Source organism: Marmota flaviventris, chromosome 2 (assembly GCF_047511675.1).
Source record: "Marmota flaviventris isolate mMarFla1 chromosome 2, mMarFla1.hap1, whole genome shotgun sequence".
NCBI lineage: Eukaryota > Metazoa > Chordata > Mammalia > Rodentia > Sciuridae > Marmota > Marmota flaviventris.
The window spans coordinates 83,110,718-83,128,255 of NC_092499.1; the positions used below are offsets into that span (position 1 = coordinate 83,110,718).

General features: G+C 41.6%; 1 protein-coding gene across 1 annotated transcript in view; it reads right to left on the reverse strand.

Moving 5' to 3' along the window:
- Positions 1-17,538, reverse strand: part of Ryr3 (ryanodine receptor 3) — a 360,681-nt gene that overhangs the window by 270,971 nt on the left and 72,172 nt on the right. The window contains exons 6-10 of the mRNA XM_071607412.1: positions 14,738-14,850; positions 13,743-13,842; positions 11,001-11,094; positions 8,021-8,095; positions 5,970-6,126 (exon numbers count right to left, since the gene is read on the reverse strand). Of these exons, the coding sequence (XP_071463513.1) occupies positions 5,970-6,126; positions 8,021-8,095; positions 11,001-11,094; positions 13,743-13,842; positions 14,738-14,850 (539 nt within the window). The remainder of the gene's footprint in view (positions 1-5,969; positions 6,127-8,020; positions 8,096-11,000; positions 11,095-13,742; positions 13,843-14,737; positions 14,851-17,538) is intronic.

Sequence of the window (17,538 nt, forward strand, 5' to 3'; positions counted from 1 at the left end):
GTTTTAAGTTATGGCAACACTATATAGGATGATGACCGGAAGATCCTAATTCATGCTTACTCATTAGAGGGAACACAATTAAACCACCTGGGTCCACAGAGGTCAAGAAACTATCTTTCTAGCACGGACTATAAGCATCCAAAAATGTTTCAGAGGAAAAGAAGGAAAGATGGGGCCCATTCACTACTGCTAGGTTGAGCCTTCAACAAAATCCCAAATTAGCCCACTCTTTCCTAGGTGTCTCTGGAGAAACCTTGAGGAATCACCTATGGGCTCCTTTGTACACCAATGTAGTCCCCTTCTGAATTTCTCATCAAGAATTTGAAATCTTACTTTTGCCTTACACACACACACACACACACACACACACAGACACTGCAGACCACTCTTAGGAGCCTGGTAGTTTCTGGGACTGCTGCAAAGCTTCTTCTGTTGGGGGGAAGATGAGCGGGGCCTTCTGCTGTTGACAACCTGCTGCAGGTTCACCTCCCTCATTAGGCTAGGCACATTTTCTGAGCAGAGGCCATGCCACCCTGCTGGGCTCTTTTCTCCATATTTCTCACTTAATCCCCGAACCACCAACTCCAAGTGGGCAACACAACACCCATCTAATGAGTAGGGAAAGAGCTTCACAAGTCATTTTCCTCATCTCACTTAATCCTCACCAAAATCCTTCAAGGCACACTTCTTTATCCTTGTTTTTACAAAAAGGGACATTAAGACTAAAAAACAAATTGCAGCGCCCTGGTTCAAATCCAGGTTTCTTCCACTTCAGAGCCCTTGGTTTTCCTTGATTGCTTCTCCATTCGGTTCGCTTAGAAAAACAGACTAGAGAAAGCACACCAATTTGAATTTTAAAGATCCTTCCTAGGTTTGATTTAAAGCAAAAGGGCAGTAAGTGGTGTTGGGCCTAGCTGTTTGGAACTTGGTCCCCATTTCCTTCTCTCCCCTCTCCAGCTGATGATCCCTGTGAGGAAACAGGCAGAACAAGCAAGGATGGCCCCCAACACACTGATGCGCCAGGAGCCAGCTGCCTCCTCTGGGGCTGCTACAGGCAGCTGAGGTTGGAGGGCATGTGAAAGGCAGGTAGAAGCATCATGCCTGGCCAAGAACACAATGCTGAGCACACAGCAGAGATTTGATAAATGCTTCCCAAATTCAATTTAATGTTTTTGCCATCAAGGAAAAATTTCCTCCAAGTGGAAACAGTGACAGCTCTACGCTCTTATGCAATGAAATGGGTAAAATTTGAGATTCTATCTCAGTCGTTTCAAGACTTACGGTATGGTCATTTGAAGCGGCCTTTTAAAGCACTTTTAGAGTGGCTATAAAATAAATGGCTTCATGTAATCAGGCCTGCTTTAACATTATTAATTCACCCTTCCATGAAAGGAATTTGCTGTTGTAAACTGCCATTGAGACATGACATCTAAATAGCATTGCCATGCCAGAGTAAATATTAAATCACATTACCTGACAATCCTTAGGGAACGGCCTTGCAATGTCAAGAGCATGCAAAAATGACATGAAATCAAATTCATAGAAATTTGACTCGGATGTTCAAAACAAAATGAATCTCTCTCATTGAACATGTCCAGCGATCAGACTTCTACAGCAAAATGATTACACAACGATGACAGAACATTTCCACAAAGATGACGGAGGTGAAGGTGGAATGGATTCCACTCTGTGCTACAGTGTATGGTCAGATTTAGGCATTTCTTCAGTTAGCAATTTTCAAACTTGCTACAGGTGCACATTGTGTAAGGTGCTGGCATGCGCGCGCGCACAAACACACGCAAGAATGGAGAGTCTATAAGGTCCTTGTCAGGCAGAGCATCAGGCTGAGGGACAATGGCTATAACAGAAGCATGAAAAGGTATCTTCCTATGGACATATGACACTTGTCTGGAAGCATGAGAAGGAGAGAAGGAACTCTCTAGTGGTGGTCTGTGGAGCATTCTAGAGGCAAGTGGTAGGCAGAAATCACACGTTCAGTGACTGATAAATATTTAATATGCTGGAGCTCAATACAACCCAGAGCAAGTGGGAAGAGACAGTGGTAGGGCAGGCAGAGGTCAGATATGAATGGATCTTTTAAGACAGACCTACTGATGAAGTACAAATAGATTAAGAATTGTGTTCCAGGTCTGACAGAAGCACGTGAAGTCAAGGTCAGAGTTAGGCAACTCAGAAGCCATGCTGTGTCTCATCCAGTATCACTTTAAGAGTAAGGTTGTGGTGCCACACTGTAGATCATCCCAGACCTCCCTCTGACCAGCATCATCCTGCTGAAGGGAGGATAGGAGGATCTCGACTTAGATCACTTTCTGCCTGTTATAGCAATATATATATATCTCCACACACGATTGTATGTGTAGGTGAATATATATATATATATATATATATATATATATATATATATATATGATATATATTATGTATGTATATATTTGTGATATGTGTGCATATATACACACACATATATATATATACCCCCCTCCCATACACACACCCCAAACCAGACTGGTGTCTGGATGTGGTCACCTTGCAGCAAGGCTCATTCACACCCCCATATTATCTGGCACACACAAGATTCCCAGGGGTACCTACTACCTTCCTTGTCAGGGCTGCTTGCTAAGAATGTTACTGTGCACTGGCAGCTGTTCCATGGCCCCCAAATTAGTAGTCAAAGCTGTCACAGGCTAATGCAACCTGGCAGAAAATGTAGGGTAGGGGAAGATTACTGTTACCAAAAGTCTCATGGCTCAGGTGACACAGTGCCTTTCCAAAACACATGACTGAACCCAAATACTGCTCTTTCTGGGGGTCTCTTTTTCTGTATATCATATCCTTCAGCCTACAGAGAGAATGAGATCAACGTCCCACTTCCTTCCCAATTCCACCCACATAGGACACAGCTCACTGTCTCTACCTCTTACTCCCACTGAGTGGCCTGATTCCTGCACCACCACCCAGATCCTGGTATGTCATCTCAGACTGCTTTCTGTTGTCTATTTTGTCATCTAACAACTGTAACAGTCAGAAGATGGCAAGATGACTCAATGCCTTTGCATTATAGAAAAACAGTCTTCAACTCCTGTCCTTGGTTAGCTGGGATCCTCACTACTGTGTGGGGGCAGAGCAATGTTCACTCAAGATCTCCTGCAACTAGTGAGGCAAGAATTTCCTTACTAAAGGCCTGGAGAAATCAGGTACCTCCCCCACAGCAATGTGGATAATGTATGGCAGAGTTGTGTGTGCCCCACATGTTTTTTTTTTTCTTTTTTTGTGTATAACTTCACAGTCTAAGATGCCAAATATTCCTTCCATATGACATCCCAAGGAAGCCCCAATTTCCTGTGGGAACACAGCCATATGTGCCCTGTTTGGAGCCTAGGTAATTTTGCTTTCGATTCCTTTCAAATGGAAATGAGGGTAACTGGGCTGAGCACTACTGTACTGAGAGTTATTGAGAACTTCTAACAAAGTGACTTCAGTGAAACGTGGGCACACTGCCAAGTGCACAGGACAATGTGACCCATGGGTGACTTTTACCTCCAGCTCTGGTATGCTGGTTTCCTCCATGGTACATGAGGACTTTCCAGCTATCAGCTGCTTGCCTCCAGATGCATGGAAATGGAGGGACTTGGGAGATAAGCAATGGGCCTTTTAGTGATCAATGCATTCAGAGGCCAGAAGTGGTGCCAGGTGGAAGGAGTGTTATGAGGATCCTGTGGTCCTCTGAGTTTTTCTGGCTTTCCCCAGAGACTATGGCACAGTGCTGAGCCATGCTCTATAAGGCTAAGCCAAGAAATGAATGGGATGAAAGAGTTCCCTTGGAACAGGATCCTGCCAGCTGCTTGGGAGGCTGCCTGACTCCTCAGCTACAAGAGAAATGGTAAAGACCCTGCAGTCATCCAGTACATCTAGAGTGGGGTGGGGAACCAGGGATGGAGTGCTCCGGTAAAGAAAGGCCAAGCTGGTGTTCTCACATAGGCACCTACGTGGTCATCAGCCATGATGAGTCATTTCTCCTTTTCCACCTACTTCCAGCTACTCTCACACCTCCATTCCACACCCCAGTTGCCTCTTAGGGGAGGATGAGATTCTGCCGGCCTCTGGGCTTAAACTTTTCTGTGTTTTTTAAAAATTTTTTTAATAAGCTATACTGCATTAAACAACTTCCTGGAAACCAAAATGTTGACTAAGTAGATATAAATTTGAATTTAAAATCCTACTTATGCTGGGAATAAAAAAAAAGTATTGATTACAACGTGAAGGAGATATGCTCAAAAAACCATAATGAATTTAAGTAGTCCATAGGCCACTGGAAGAGGAGTAGATGGAAAGTGACATCAGAGGCGAGTTTAGGAAAATATGGGCAGGAGGTTCACATTCTTCAATGTTTTAAAAATAGGTGTAGGAAAAGTCTTATTCTAATGTAGGGCAATTTGGAGGGGGGAAAAACATATGCCAAAGAATTTCTCTGCTTAAAAGAACCAGAGAACAATAAAGGTGGGGGAAAGGGCTCAGTACTCCTGCTTCAAAGAAGGGCAGTTCTGAAAGACCGGTCTCTTCCCATACATCAGGAAGCAGCAGTACCCCACAGAACATTCAGCCGTCAGTTTCACCCCAAGCCTGCATGAACAGAATCATCAATAACCCTTCCCTGAAATCATGTTGAGAACAGAAATCAAATCTATTTTGGAAAAGAGCAAAGAAGAATGAAACTACAGATAAAGTTCCCAAAGGAGATTTTGAGGGTTCCTCTCAGAAGCACAGACTTTCTGATAACTGTGCACACATCTGTACAGAGCCCTTATTATGCTTGGATGGTCTTTCCAGAACAATCATCAAGTGGCAGAGCATCCAACTGTCCATCAGAAGTTAGTGCAGCATGCAGTTCTGACTACCCAACTATATCCAGCCCTGAGTTATACAGAATAAAAACCTGGCTGAGCTTTAAAGTGAGAGGTTTTTGGGGAAAAAATAGGTGTTTATAAACACATCAAATGGCAAAGCTGTTTGCTTGGGGTTGACCTCACTAGCATAGGATCCATTCTTATTGAAGGTTGGGGATGAGTAGGACGAAGTTAAGAGATTTGGGAGTGGAGGATACCATGAGAAAGGATGGAGAAGATACTAGAACTTTGTACAACTCAACCACAAGACCATGTCATATCCAGAATTATGTCTTTGAATCGTTCCAATTTCTCTGAAATAACTTGCATGACTTAAGTAAATGTAGTTCTTTTTTCTTTGGTCCTGGGTATTGAACCTCAGGATGGGGGGCTTAACCATTGAGCCACATCCTCAGCCCTTTTTATCTTTTATATTGAGACAGGGTCTCACTAAGTTGCTTAGGGCCTCATTAAATTGCCAAGGCTCACATTGTTCACTATTTTAAAAATGCATGTAGGAAAAGTCTAATTCTAATGTAGGGCAATTTGGGGAAGAAAAACATATGCCAAAGAACAATAAAAATGGGAGGAATAGACTCAGTGTTCCTGCTTCAAAGAAGGGCAGTGCTCTTCCTGAGAACATGCAATCCTCCTGCCTCAGCCTTCTGAGCTGCTGGGATTGCAGTCGTGAGTCGCCATGCTTGGCAAGTAAATGTTCTGACACTCATGCCTCCATTTCTTTAGGGAAGTGAGACATATAACATAGAATTTATTAAAGCCAACATAGACTGCAGCATACAGCAGTGGTATTTCCCATTAGTCCCTGAGAAACAACATCTGTTCCTGTGATCCTTATGTTCTCTGGGGCTCTTACGCAAGGCTTTATCCTTCACTCAAAGGCACATATTCCTCCAAAAACTCAATTCAAAACAGAAGAAAGTGATTAGTATAGGTCTGATTTCCAATTTTACTTTGCTTCAGCCTACTTCCTCATCAGGCAGAGTTTTACCTGGAGGTTTCTGATCATTCATTTAGAGAAGGGTCAAAATCCACTTCACAACTTACCTTTGATGCCCGGAAGCAGAAGGCTGTGGACTTGGTGTCCGACTTTCCCCGGTCTTGTAGCAGAAGGCCCTGGTCCTCCGTCAAAGCCAGGTAGTGCCCTGTGGTGAGATGCCGGAGTCGGAAAGCCTGGCCCCATCGGATATTACTGCCACTCCAGCTGGGAGGAGGAAGCAGATACAAAAATAAGTCCTTGTCAGTATTTGCCTTGTGATTTCTTACACAGGCCAGTGGACTTCTGTCCCGCTCTGAAGTTCATCATTCAAGGATATTGCACCAGACCTCTGCCTGGCCTAGGGTCTTATATGTGTCTTTGACTCAGCACTGTGCTCTCTTTCCTCTTAAAAACCTGACAAGGAACACGATCCTGAAGGCAGGTCAGTGGCTTAACATAACTGGAAGTCCCAACTTGCCAATTTTCCCTTCACTCCACTGAAGAATCTTAATGCAAATAAGCACAAAAATAGATGGTAAGCTTGCCTTTTCAGGAAAATGTGTATCTGGGTAGGCAAAGCCTTTCCAAATGTGTTATCTGAAAACATTTTACTACTACCAACAGTCCTATCTTCAAGATAAATAGTCAAAAAAGAAACAAATGTGTGAGGCTTATCCCTCCCAGAGAGAGGTAGAAAATAAACAAGCACAATAGGCAAGCAAACACTGTGCTGTGCTAAAAGGAAATAAATTCTATGGAGAAAAGTCAAGTTGGATAAAGGGATTGAGATCGGGAAGATCCTGTGCTGAATGTAAATCTTTTCATGGTCCTTCACCAAAAGATCAGCTTTTCAACCATATTATGGCAGCTTGTCATGGAGAAAGTATCTGCCAAAAAACTAGGAACTCAAAATTCATCTTCTAAATTAGAATAAGGTGTGTTAAATTAGAACAAGATGTTTAAGAGATATATGTGTAAATATTTTTAAATCACTTTATACTTTGTCCAACATTTGGAGAATCAGTGGACCCAAATCACATTGATAAAAGTCTTAAATTCTTCATGTTTCGGTCCCTGGGACAATGAATTCACAACCATGACAAACACTGTAAGTCCCTATTTTGACTTATTTAAAAAGTCAGTTAATTGAGAAGGTCTACTATCCTGAGAAAAAGGGCATACTACCATTAGATTTTAACAGGACAAGAATGTAAATGCCCCAAGCTACTTAACAAGTGGGTGGTTCTTAAAAAACAGTATTTCTTTTACACTAAATATGTGCTGTTTGTCAATTATACCAAGTATCCTTTAAATCAGCAGTCTCCAACTGGTTTCTCAGTAAGAGTTTGAATGAGTATGTGTGCATGTTCTAATATTTTCTTCTAATCTCCAGTGGATTATCTTGACGACCTCTGTGGGGGTATACATGCCTCATGAGAAAGACTTTTACTCTGAACATGTACTCAGGGAGATGCTGAGCTGAGTGCTATAGAAAAAGGCAGAGATGGTTTCTCTCATTCCCAGCAGTTTCATTCTAGCCCAAATTCCTACCTACTCAGCAAAAGAAAGTCCCTGCTCTCAACTGGATTGGTCTTCAGCAGTCTGGAGTTTAGTGGACATGTTACTATAGTAACTCAAGGTCAAGGCTGGAAAGTCAGTTTCCTGCCCCTTTCACTGGGGCAGATTACCATCTCTGAAAAGTTCTGGTTAAATAATTTTCTTCACAGCTACATTCCCAGTGAAGTTTCTCTTACCCCCTACCACGTGGCTATCTGTCTCTTTTTCACTTAAATCTAACTTTCTGCTGGAGTCCATAAATCTGGGAGGAGAGAGAAGACTATCTGTTTTCCAGAAAACAAATGGGAGAACTTTGATGGCTTTCAGTGACCATGTCTGAACTTGCCTTTCGTTACTTGGCTACCATAAGAGCGGCTAAGCCATCTCTCTGTCAAAACGGTGGTCTTAGAAATCTTGTGAGTGCATTGTTCTTTAAAAACAAAGTCACGGAAATTTCAGAGCTCAGTTGTGTACCGAGGACTTCTGAGAGTTTGCCAGGTGACATGGGGCAAATGAAATATTTGTGAGAAGGGACCACACTGGAAAAGCAGGCCTCCGTTACCTTATCCGAAGGGGTTCCACTCTCCACAGAGACCTGGCTCTGGTCCCAGCTCCCCCGGCTTCATAGAAAACTCTCCTGTGAGCAGAGTTGGAGATCAGCACCAGGCGAGGAACAGCTCCCTGCAGAGGCTGCTCAGAACTGCTGCTGTCTAGGCTTTCCCACAGTCAGCAAAATGCAAAGCAAGATTTAAAAGGAGGCAAGCATACTTCCCAGTCTCCTAGGAGGGATTTAAAACTGCTTAAGGGGAGGGAACTGCTCACCAGTTCATGGATCACTAGGGTAAAGTAAAAAAAGGGGACAAGAACATCTCCATTTCTGCAATAGGATCAAATTATCCCAGTCATATACCATGACACTAACACAGAATGCTCCAAGTATTTAGGGCTGAGTTCCATGATGTAGTTTTGTGTCTTTTATAAATGGATTTATACTTTTAAAACACAGTGAAAACTGGAAGGATCCCTCAGGGGGAGGTAAAGTGGCTGACTCTAGGTCACAGGTGAGACAGCACAGGGGCTGGCCCTAGAGAACCCCCTACTCCTGATATCTGAGGGATTCTTCAAAATCCATTCTTCCTACCTGGGACATTCTGGCAGCTTGATCTGTTTGATCTCACAAGGTTACTGAGGTTGAAACAACTTGTTCCTGTTCTCTAAAACAATTCCAAGGAGAGGAGTGAAGTGGGTGGTGAGCTGAGGTGCTTTTGAAAGCTTGGCTGACAGCTCAGCCTTAGCTTCAATAGGTTAAATGACTTATCCCAGGGTGTTTGACAAGCCAGAGGCAGAGCTGGGGATCAGAGCTCAGAATGTGATATTGTTGATTTTGGGTTTCCATTCTGGGAGTCTCTGTCTATTGAGCCTGACTGCTCCCAGAGTTTAAGAGGGAATAAAAATGATTTCCTCTGGAGAGCCAGCACCACAGCATGCCTTCATGGCTGCTGGAATTTCGGCATGTTCCCCATTTCCTGTTCCCTTATTCTCTCCCAGATTTCAGTGTTTCTGACCATCTGGCCAGATCTGAGGAATTTCCTGACAAAAGAAGATAAGGAAAAGGCCACTTATGTCACCCGGACATCAAATAAAACCGAAGTATTCCACTTTGATTGACACGTCAACTCATACAAAACTTCAGCATACCCAATATCTGCTTACTTGCTTCAATCTCAACCCCTGTTTCCTTACAAAGGAAAGGGATAAGCCCTCTTATTTTTAATTGGTGTTTCTTCTTATAAAACAAATTAGAGTCCATGGAGTCCTACGCCAAAGGTAGGCCACCTCCTCTCTTATCTCAGTCATGGAATGCATGTTGCTTCCTTAAGCCCATTTTGGAGGCTGCTCTCTAACTCAATCTCCTCACCCCTCCTTTCAAACACCTGCCCTGCCTTTCCTTTGTTGTAGGGATGCTCACCAAATGACAACCTCTCCAAGCAGCCTAGTTTCTACCCAGGCTGTGGTTCTATGGGGTGGGGCAGGGTGTTGGGAGCTCATGGTGAGTACTTCACTTTTTCCAAATTTCTATCCTTAAAAGTAGAACAGGAATGGGAAGAAGAGATAGTGAAGTTCTAGTGTATTCCATCTTAGATACAGATAATAGTAAAGCTCAACCACAAAACTTTAGTTATTTAGCTCCCTGCAAAACTTGATGTAGCAGACAGCAAATGAGCTATTGCATAGTCTCACTACCTAACACAAAAGGGAAAGAATCCTGCAACTGAATAGGCTTGCCTGACATTGCTCTGGGTGGGAGATTCTTAACTCTAAGGGAAATCAGGTCAACCGAACTTCCCTACTCAGAGGTAACTGTCAACAACTGGACCAGTGTTGGTGAGGCAGGGAGTGAATTAATCATGACTTTTGATATAGATCTGTGCTCTAAATACTGTTCTAGGTCACATTTGGTTCTCATGAAATGCTATTCAGAGGACACAGCAAGTAGAAGAGATTCAGAGGTATAAGGGATTCATATTGCCAATGGATAGCTTCTAAGAGGCACAGATATTACGTCCAAGTATAGCGTTTCTGGGCTCCTTTAGTACAAATAAGGAATGAGCCCTGAAGGACAGCCAAAAGCTCTGGCTTCTAGGCTTCCATCTGAAATCAGTCAGTGTGGAATCTTTGGCAGGAACCTGACCTAGACAATCTCCAACTTGTGAAGATTTGTGAGCCCATGTCTCCAATGAAGGAAAAGAAATGTGGTTAAGTTTCCCATAGGCATTACACAAATGGAAAAGAAAGCATCACCACCAGATCACACTCACTGTTATCCCAAATTCAGTCTAATGTGGATCAGAAGTTTGATTTAAAAAAATATATATCAGTTTAGTATTAAGACTTGAACTAGTATCTTGTATTATATAGGTTTGGATTTTTTGATACACATCTGTCAAGGTTCAACTGGAGGACCAAAGAGAACATCAGTTCAGTGGCATCCTCTAGCCACCTCCCTTGCCCTTGCACCACCTCCCGCTGAATCCAGTTCCTATTGGACATTGACTTTGGGTTTCTCCAATGCTAGTTGGGAATAAGCAAAACTAAATCAACTAGCTCCACCTTAATTACTTAGCACGTGGAAGGGGAAGAATAGAGATGATTTGCCTTTGAAGAACCCAGTGAATAATTTGTGTAAGCACACAGATTTACTAGGATGATTATCCCAATTTCCATCTCCAAAATGGGTGCTTTAGTCTCTAGTCAATGTAACCGGAAACTCCTTAGACTTGGGAGCACCTGAAGAAAAAGGGCTTGGGAAGCATTATAGAATTGCTTGCCTAAGAAGGGTATGCATAGATAGCTCTTCCTGTGAGCAAATGCTACTATCCTGCCACTCCTATTTTGCAAACTGGAATTCATGGCTGTAGGAAGGCTTGCCAATTGAGCAACACCTGCATAATTCATCTGCGGCCAAACACAAATGCAAATTCTTTAGTTTGTGTCATCTGGGGCTGACAGCAGGTAGGAGGAAGAGGCAGCTATTAGCTTACCTGTGCTGGGAATCATTCTGGTCTGTAGATGGTATCGTCAGACACTCGTCATGACCATGGAAAAGACGTACCACGTGTCCACCAAGTAGGTAGCCTGAAAAATGATCACATTCTACCATGAACTAATGGAAAGTTTAAAGGGAACACTGTTTAAAAGGGTAAAATCATGCGGGTCTGTGCCAGTTACAGAACACACCAAGAGATGCATTTGGGAAATTGTAAATTCCACGAATTCAGGCCTCAGGCAGAAATAACAAGAAAGTCAAAACAACTCTAATACTAAAAGCTAAATAGAGAGTTTCAGAAATGAGCAAGTTCAACATCAAAAGGAAAGGTGAAAATAGTGTGTCAATTGATATCACTGAAAAACAAATGAAAATCAAAGTTGCTAATATGAGGAGGATAAGGATTTTCTAGTTACTTATTATGTAAATACATACAAAACCAAATTCCCAGATAAATTTGTTCAATCTCAATGTCTAAGCTTTATGGTAAAATCCAAATCACAGTCCTTGGAAAGAAAGAAAGGTGCTGTGAAGGGGGACAGCAAACTGCTGTAAAGAGCTGTCTTGAGAAATATGTTTAACAAATGTAGATCAAATCTGGATGGTACTCCTCAAGCACAAAGGCGGAAGCAGAAGTACTCTCTAGCATCTGTGGTGGACAAATGTGGATGGTGCTATCAAGAGGACTAAGTTTTCAGAATAAAGGAATCACAATAATTATGGAGCTCAGATACTAAAAGGAAACAATGAACTTCAAGGACATGATCACCCAGTAGTCTTCAAATAAATTCTGAGCCTTAATTCAAAGAACATACAAGCAGGAGTGAGTCCCCAGTCTGAGCTTGCTTTGCACAAAAAAGAAAAAAAGAAGGGTTTGTTATTCCCCTGAATTAAAAATACAACACCCCCTACCACCCAATTCTCCAGGCTACTCTGTTCTCAGGAGACACATGGACTTAATATGCTCAATGTCTGATTCAGAATTTTAAGTCATATAATTAGATCACTTGGGGGGGCTGTCGTGAACTATTTTGGGTGCTGGATTACAGTAATGAGAAATCATGCCAGAGGGGGGGGAAAGGGTGTTATCAGTGCATCTGTTACAGTGACAGTGTAATACTTGTCAGCTCAGGGTTTTTTGTTTTTTTGTTTTAATCTAGGCAAGGATTTCTTTGAACTTTAAAAAAAATATACAGAAGTCTTTTTCCAATATTCCTATATCTTGTTGTACTAATATTTCCAGCTATATGTTTTTGCATTAAAAATAATTCATAAGGGAATTCTTAATTAATTTTATTTAGAAAATTAGCTCTCTCGGGGATCAAGTTCTTGATTAAACCCTCCCTCATCTCCTGAGAGTGAGGCCACTCCCTCTTAGGAGTTCATCATTAACAGTTTGTGGGCTCCTTCAATCAGCCCTATTCACCAGAGAAAACTGCAAGTGCTGGTTTAGGTTTTCTTAACTAAAACATGGTGCCACCGTCAGGAAAGACACATAATGAGGAGGATTGCTAATGCTCCTGAGGGATGAAGGGCATTTCTCAGTAGTGGATGCTCCAAGGGCATTTTCTGCAGAGCTGAATGGCACAAGTGATGAGCTACCCAGATTACCTCACCACAAAGGCACTCAACACTTCTATGAGAACCTTTTTGACATGATTTGCAAATGCTGCTTCATTAATCTCTATAAGCCCTCTGTTGAGACTGAGAGAATTTTATTCCTATATTGATAATGAAAAACTTAACATAGGATTGAGTCAAAACTTTGCAGGGGAAGATTGAAACCTGGGGTTTCTCCTGACTGGAAGAGGAAGGTTGAGAATAGACTTAAGTTGGTGGGTTAACCCCAGCATCCAGAAAGGGGGCTGAATGCACCCTGCCTTTTCACTGTTTTCCACATGTTTCCAAAGAGTTAAGAACTTGTCATTTCCCAGTTATGCAGCTTAGCTATGATGCCATCTAAAACTGGGGTATCACCTTGACAACTCTTATTTTTCTATTTTCAAACACAGCACTGATGGCACTCCCAGTTTGAAACTTAGTAGGCTAAGGAAGAAAAATAGGGTTAAAGTCTGTGATATAACTATTTTTAAATATTCTGATCTTGCTGTAAAGTGCCAGAATGAAATGCAATAACCCACAGGTCATTCACATTTTATTATTCTGCTCAGCTGTGGTATTAACTACAAGTGAGCCAAGGCCAGTATGTTTATTACATAACCTGCAAGGTACATTGACTGCCTGGCTCAGGAAAGTAGGATACGAGAGCAAAGTGATATGATGTTATTTCCAAGGAAAAAATAACATACTGAGAAATATTCACTGATTTTTAAATGGTCTTCCATAAGTTAAAGCAAATAATCAAAAACAGTTTTACTGCAGAGGAAGTTGTAAAGTATCACCTTGTTGGCAAAAGATCACTTCTAAAATAGAAGTTGCTGAGGTCTGTCTACCTGTAACTCATAACCATATATAAAAATGAAGATGTGATTCAAGTCTGAATGCATACAGTGCTAAGCTAATGGTGGATTGAAAAATAAAGTCGGGATGCTCATGTAATCAGAAGGAAAGAAAAAAATCCATACAGACATCAGATAAATAAATTTATGTGAACTAAAACCATGCTACCTGTATACGAAGACATTTTGGTGGGAGCTGGGAAATGAAAAATGTCAATATATGCACACAAGAGAGATTGGCAGGCTCAGAGCTGACTGCATACACAAAAAAAGCACACCTTCTTCGATGCTACTTCCTGAGCAGGTAGGATGTACATTCCAGAGTGTTTGCATGAAGGAGGCATCCACTTGTATGTTACCATTTGATATCGAGAGATGCTGCAGCAGAAACAGAAATGAAACACTCTTTAAATCACCAGTCTAGTCCTGTCAGAGTAGCTCACCTACAATTTCAAGGATTAAATTAAACAGCCTGTCTGTTATCTGGTTTTTTCTACATAGCCTGTGGGAAATTTCTCCACCCAATCTAGAAGCAGCTTCAAAGTGGGATACTTTCTTTGGGGAAGAGGAAGTATTCAGCCTCAGAGGTGGCAGACAAGTTGACTTCATCCCCTCAGCTGGATCCCTGATTCAACACGAAGTCACAAAAGGTCTATTCTCTGTAGGATAAGGAAACTCACAGATGGGAAAAAGAACTCCGGCATGTGGACAAGGCAAAGCGAAATCTGATAGGGTTGACTATGAAAAACTGTTGAGAAGCTTAAAACTTCTCTTTAGGCATCCCCATCCTCCACAAGGGGGCTGGTGTCAGTGATGTCTGCCTGGTTCTCATCCCCAGCTGCGAGATCTCACCTGCATCTCCCACTTCTGCAGCACCCCAGGCTCTAACACATTTTAAATTTTCATTCTTTCTCCAACGAATGCTATTTTCCTGTATGACATTCTTTTTGATTTGTTCTCTACTGGGCAAAAGCTAAACCATGTGGTAATCATAGTCACGTTAATTCATGTCACGTTAACTCATGTGTGAATAATGCCTGGGACATGTTGGCAGAGTTTGCTGGACATAACACTAGAAACTCAAAGGGTAACTAACAGCTGAGTTCCAGGCCCCACGAGCACCTGGTATGGGAGAGAAGTTTCCATTTCTCAAGTGTAATGTGAAGAGGCATCTTATCCTGCTCAACATGCTGAGGATCAATTTTCCTTGGCTTTCTACTCCTAAAGGGAAAAATTCCGGAATTGAAAAGCAGCTGTTGAATGAGGTACTTACGAGGTATCTTTCAGAGGACACACTGACGAGGATTAGGTCATCGCCAATTCGAACCTTCTCTCCCTCTGACCTTTGTTTGGAAGCAGGATGTATGGTCCACCAACAGGCTTCTCCTACGTGAAGGCTCCTGAGTTAGTTGTTGCTTCCTGGAGGGCAGGGTCTCTCATTCTGTCCCTCACTCTCCTTCCTCCTGATAACAACCCTCAAATTCTCTCTTCCCCTACCTCAGACTTAAATTTCCATTAACCTGTAACCATTCCAGCTGGCCTCACATATTCCTTGATTACACCTATCTTTCATGTCCAGAATGACAGGGTGTGGCAAAGAGTATTGGAGATCAGACGTCATAGAAGTTAGAGTGTTTTCAAAGCATATAGAAAAATGCTTTCCCTTTTAAATCCAAGAATTTATTTCACTGGTATACTGCACACTTAGACACTTTTATCTTTGCCCCCCACCTTTTATGAAATACTATTAAAACATTAGAAAAGTTTTTTTTTTTTTTTTTTGGTACCAGGGATTGAACCCAGGGGTGCTTAAGAGCTACTGAGCCATATCCCCAGCCTTTTAAAAAGTCTTTTATTTTAAGACAGGGCCTCAATAAGTTGCTTAGGGCCTTGCTAAGTATCTGAGGTTTGAATTTGAGATCCTCCTGTCTCAGCCTCCCCAAGATGCTGGGATTACAGGCATGTTCCACCATGCCCAGCAGAAAAGGGATTTCATAAAGGCTTAAACCTATAAGGACTAAGACAACAGATAACAAGGTCAAAGCAAGGAAGAGAAATTGTTAGAAAAAGTAAAGCAGATAGATGCTTTTATCCAAGAGAAAGCAAACACCCAAGTCTTTGAGTAAGAAATAGAGAAGAAACCACCAATGAATAAATATATAGCCTATATTTTTCAGAAAAAATCTCTGGGATTGGAGATAAAATTTACTTGTGAAGGAAGGAGCTAAAGATGGGTTGAAAAAGGGAGGGCTGGCTGAAAGCTTCAAAGGACATCCAATCCCCAGGTCCCGTCCCTGTCCTGCACAGTTGACTTATCCCCCTCCTTGCTACAAGAGAATTCTAGTCAATCAAATGGCAAACTACCAAGGATCTGGCCTTGGAAATACCAGGCACATCAGAGGAGGAAGCAGTGTCCTGCTGAGGATGGAGTAATTGAAACTTTACACTGGATTAGTAAAAGCCCACCTCTTCCCTTCTGCTTCTACCTCTCAGCTTCCAGAGTGCCCCCTGCAAAGCGGAACCACCCCAGCTCTGCTGCCCAGAGTTGAAGATTAATTTTTAGGGTAGCCAAACTATTTAGGATAAAAAATACTGTGGGCCGAGGATCTCCCACAAAAGGCCCAGGTCTCTGCCACACTACAAGAGCGAGGCTCAGAAGATGTCAAGCCACAGTCAGCTTCCAGGCAACTTCTGCTGTCTTTACCTGAACAGGAGGGAAGATCACCGATCACCAGAAACCTGAGCCAAGTCCCCAATACAAAATGACAGGAACAAAGCAGAAAGGGGGCAAGGCTGGAGGAAATAAAGAAAAAAAAGAACTTTATAAAATCTTACAATTAATAATATCAGAGAGGTAAGAGGAAAGCTCTGCTTTTCTCTGAAGAACCCCTTTAGAGAAAAATAAAATACCCTTCGATCCTGAAAAAAAGAAAATAGGAAAAAAAAAAAAAAAAAGGATTACAAGTGGAAAAATTCTTCCAGAAAGAAAAACAGATTAGAAATAGGAGCAAAAAGAGAATTAGAAAATCCATCTAGAGGAATTTCAGAAAGCAAGAACAGAGGAAAGTAACAAAGAAATATTATTATTAAAATTTTTCCATTGCTGAAAGATAATCATTTCCAAACAAATTGAAAGGACCTATGAAGTGTCTCATGTAATGAAGAATAGAGACCTACACCAAGGTCCATTCCTGTGAAACAGGAACAAGACACATTGTGCAATTACTAACACCAGGGTGAAAAGATCTAAGCATTGAGAAAAGAAAAAAATAGTTACATACCAAGCATCAGGAATCAGAATGTAGACTTCTCAACAGCCAGACCTTAAGCTAGAAGAAAGCCTTCAGGAAGATGAGGAGAAATTTTTTCTCCAATGCACAAAATTAAACTAAACTATGAAGTGCTTATGAAGTTATAATTAAGAAATGTTCGGATAACAATTATCTCCCCAATGGACCTTTGCTATAAAAGCTACTGAGCAGCATGCTTCACCAAGGTGAAGTGGTCAGCCAAGAAAGGAAAAACCCACAAGATTCAGGAAACACAGAAAGAGGCAAAGGGAAGGCCCTGAATGATGGTGGATATTTCTAAGAAGATGAAACTGACAGAGGGATAATATAATTGAGTTTAATGAGGGGAGAGTTTCAGTTCTGTGGGAACATTTGGAAATGAAAAAAATGACTGGGTAACCAAAACTTGACAAATAGGCAACTGACTACTGGTAAATCAAAAATTAGTAAAATAAAATAAACATGATCTTAGCATATTACGTGGCTTATTTCAAATAAAAGTGACAAATATGACAATGTAAAGGGTTAACGTGGATTTGTTCATTAGATAAAAATAGATGTAAATACATTGGGAGTGTGGAGAGAGACGATAGAGAAGAATAGAATGAATATGAGTTAATTTTTATCAGAACATCAATAGATAACACCTAATCTAAAAAGAATAATAAAATAGCAGTGTATACACATCTATCAAAAATGGGAATAATACTGAAGGAGCTGAAAGTAGGTACCCCAGATATGAACAGTTCAGAGCAGGGAGCTCAGGAGGGTAGGAGACTGATGT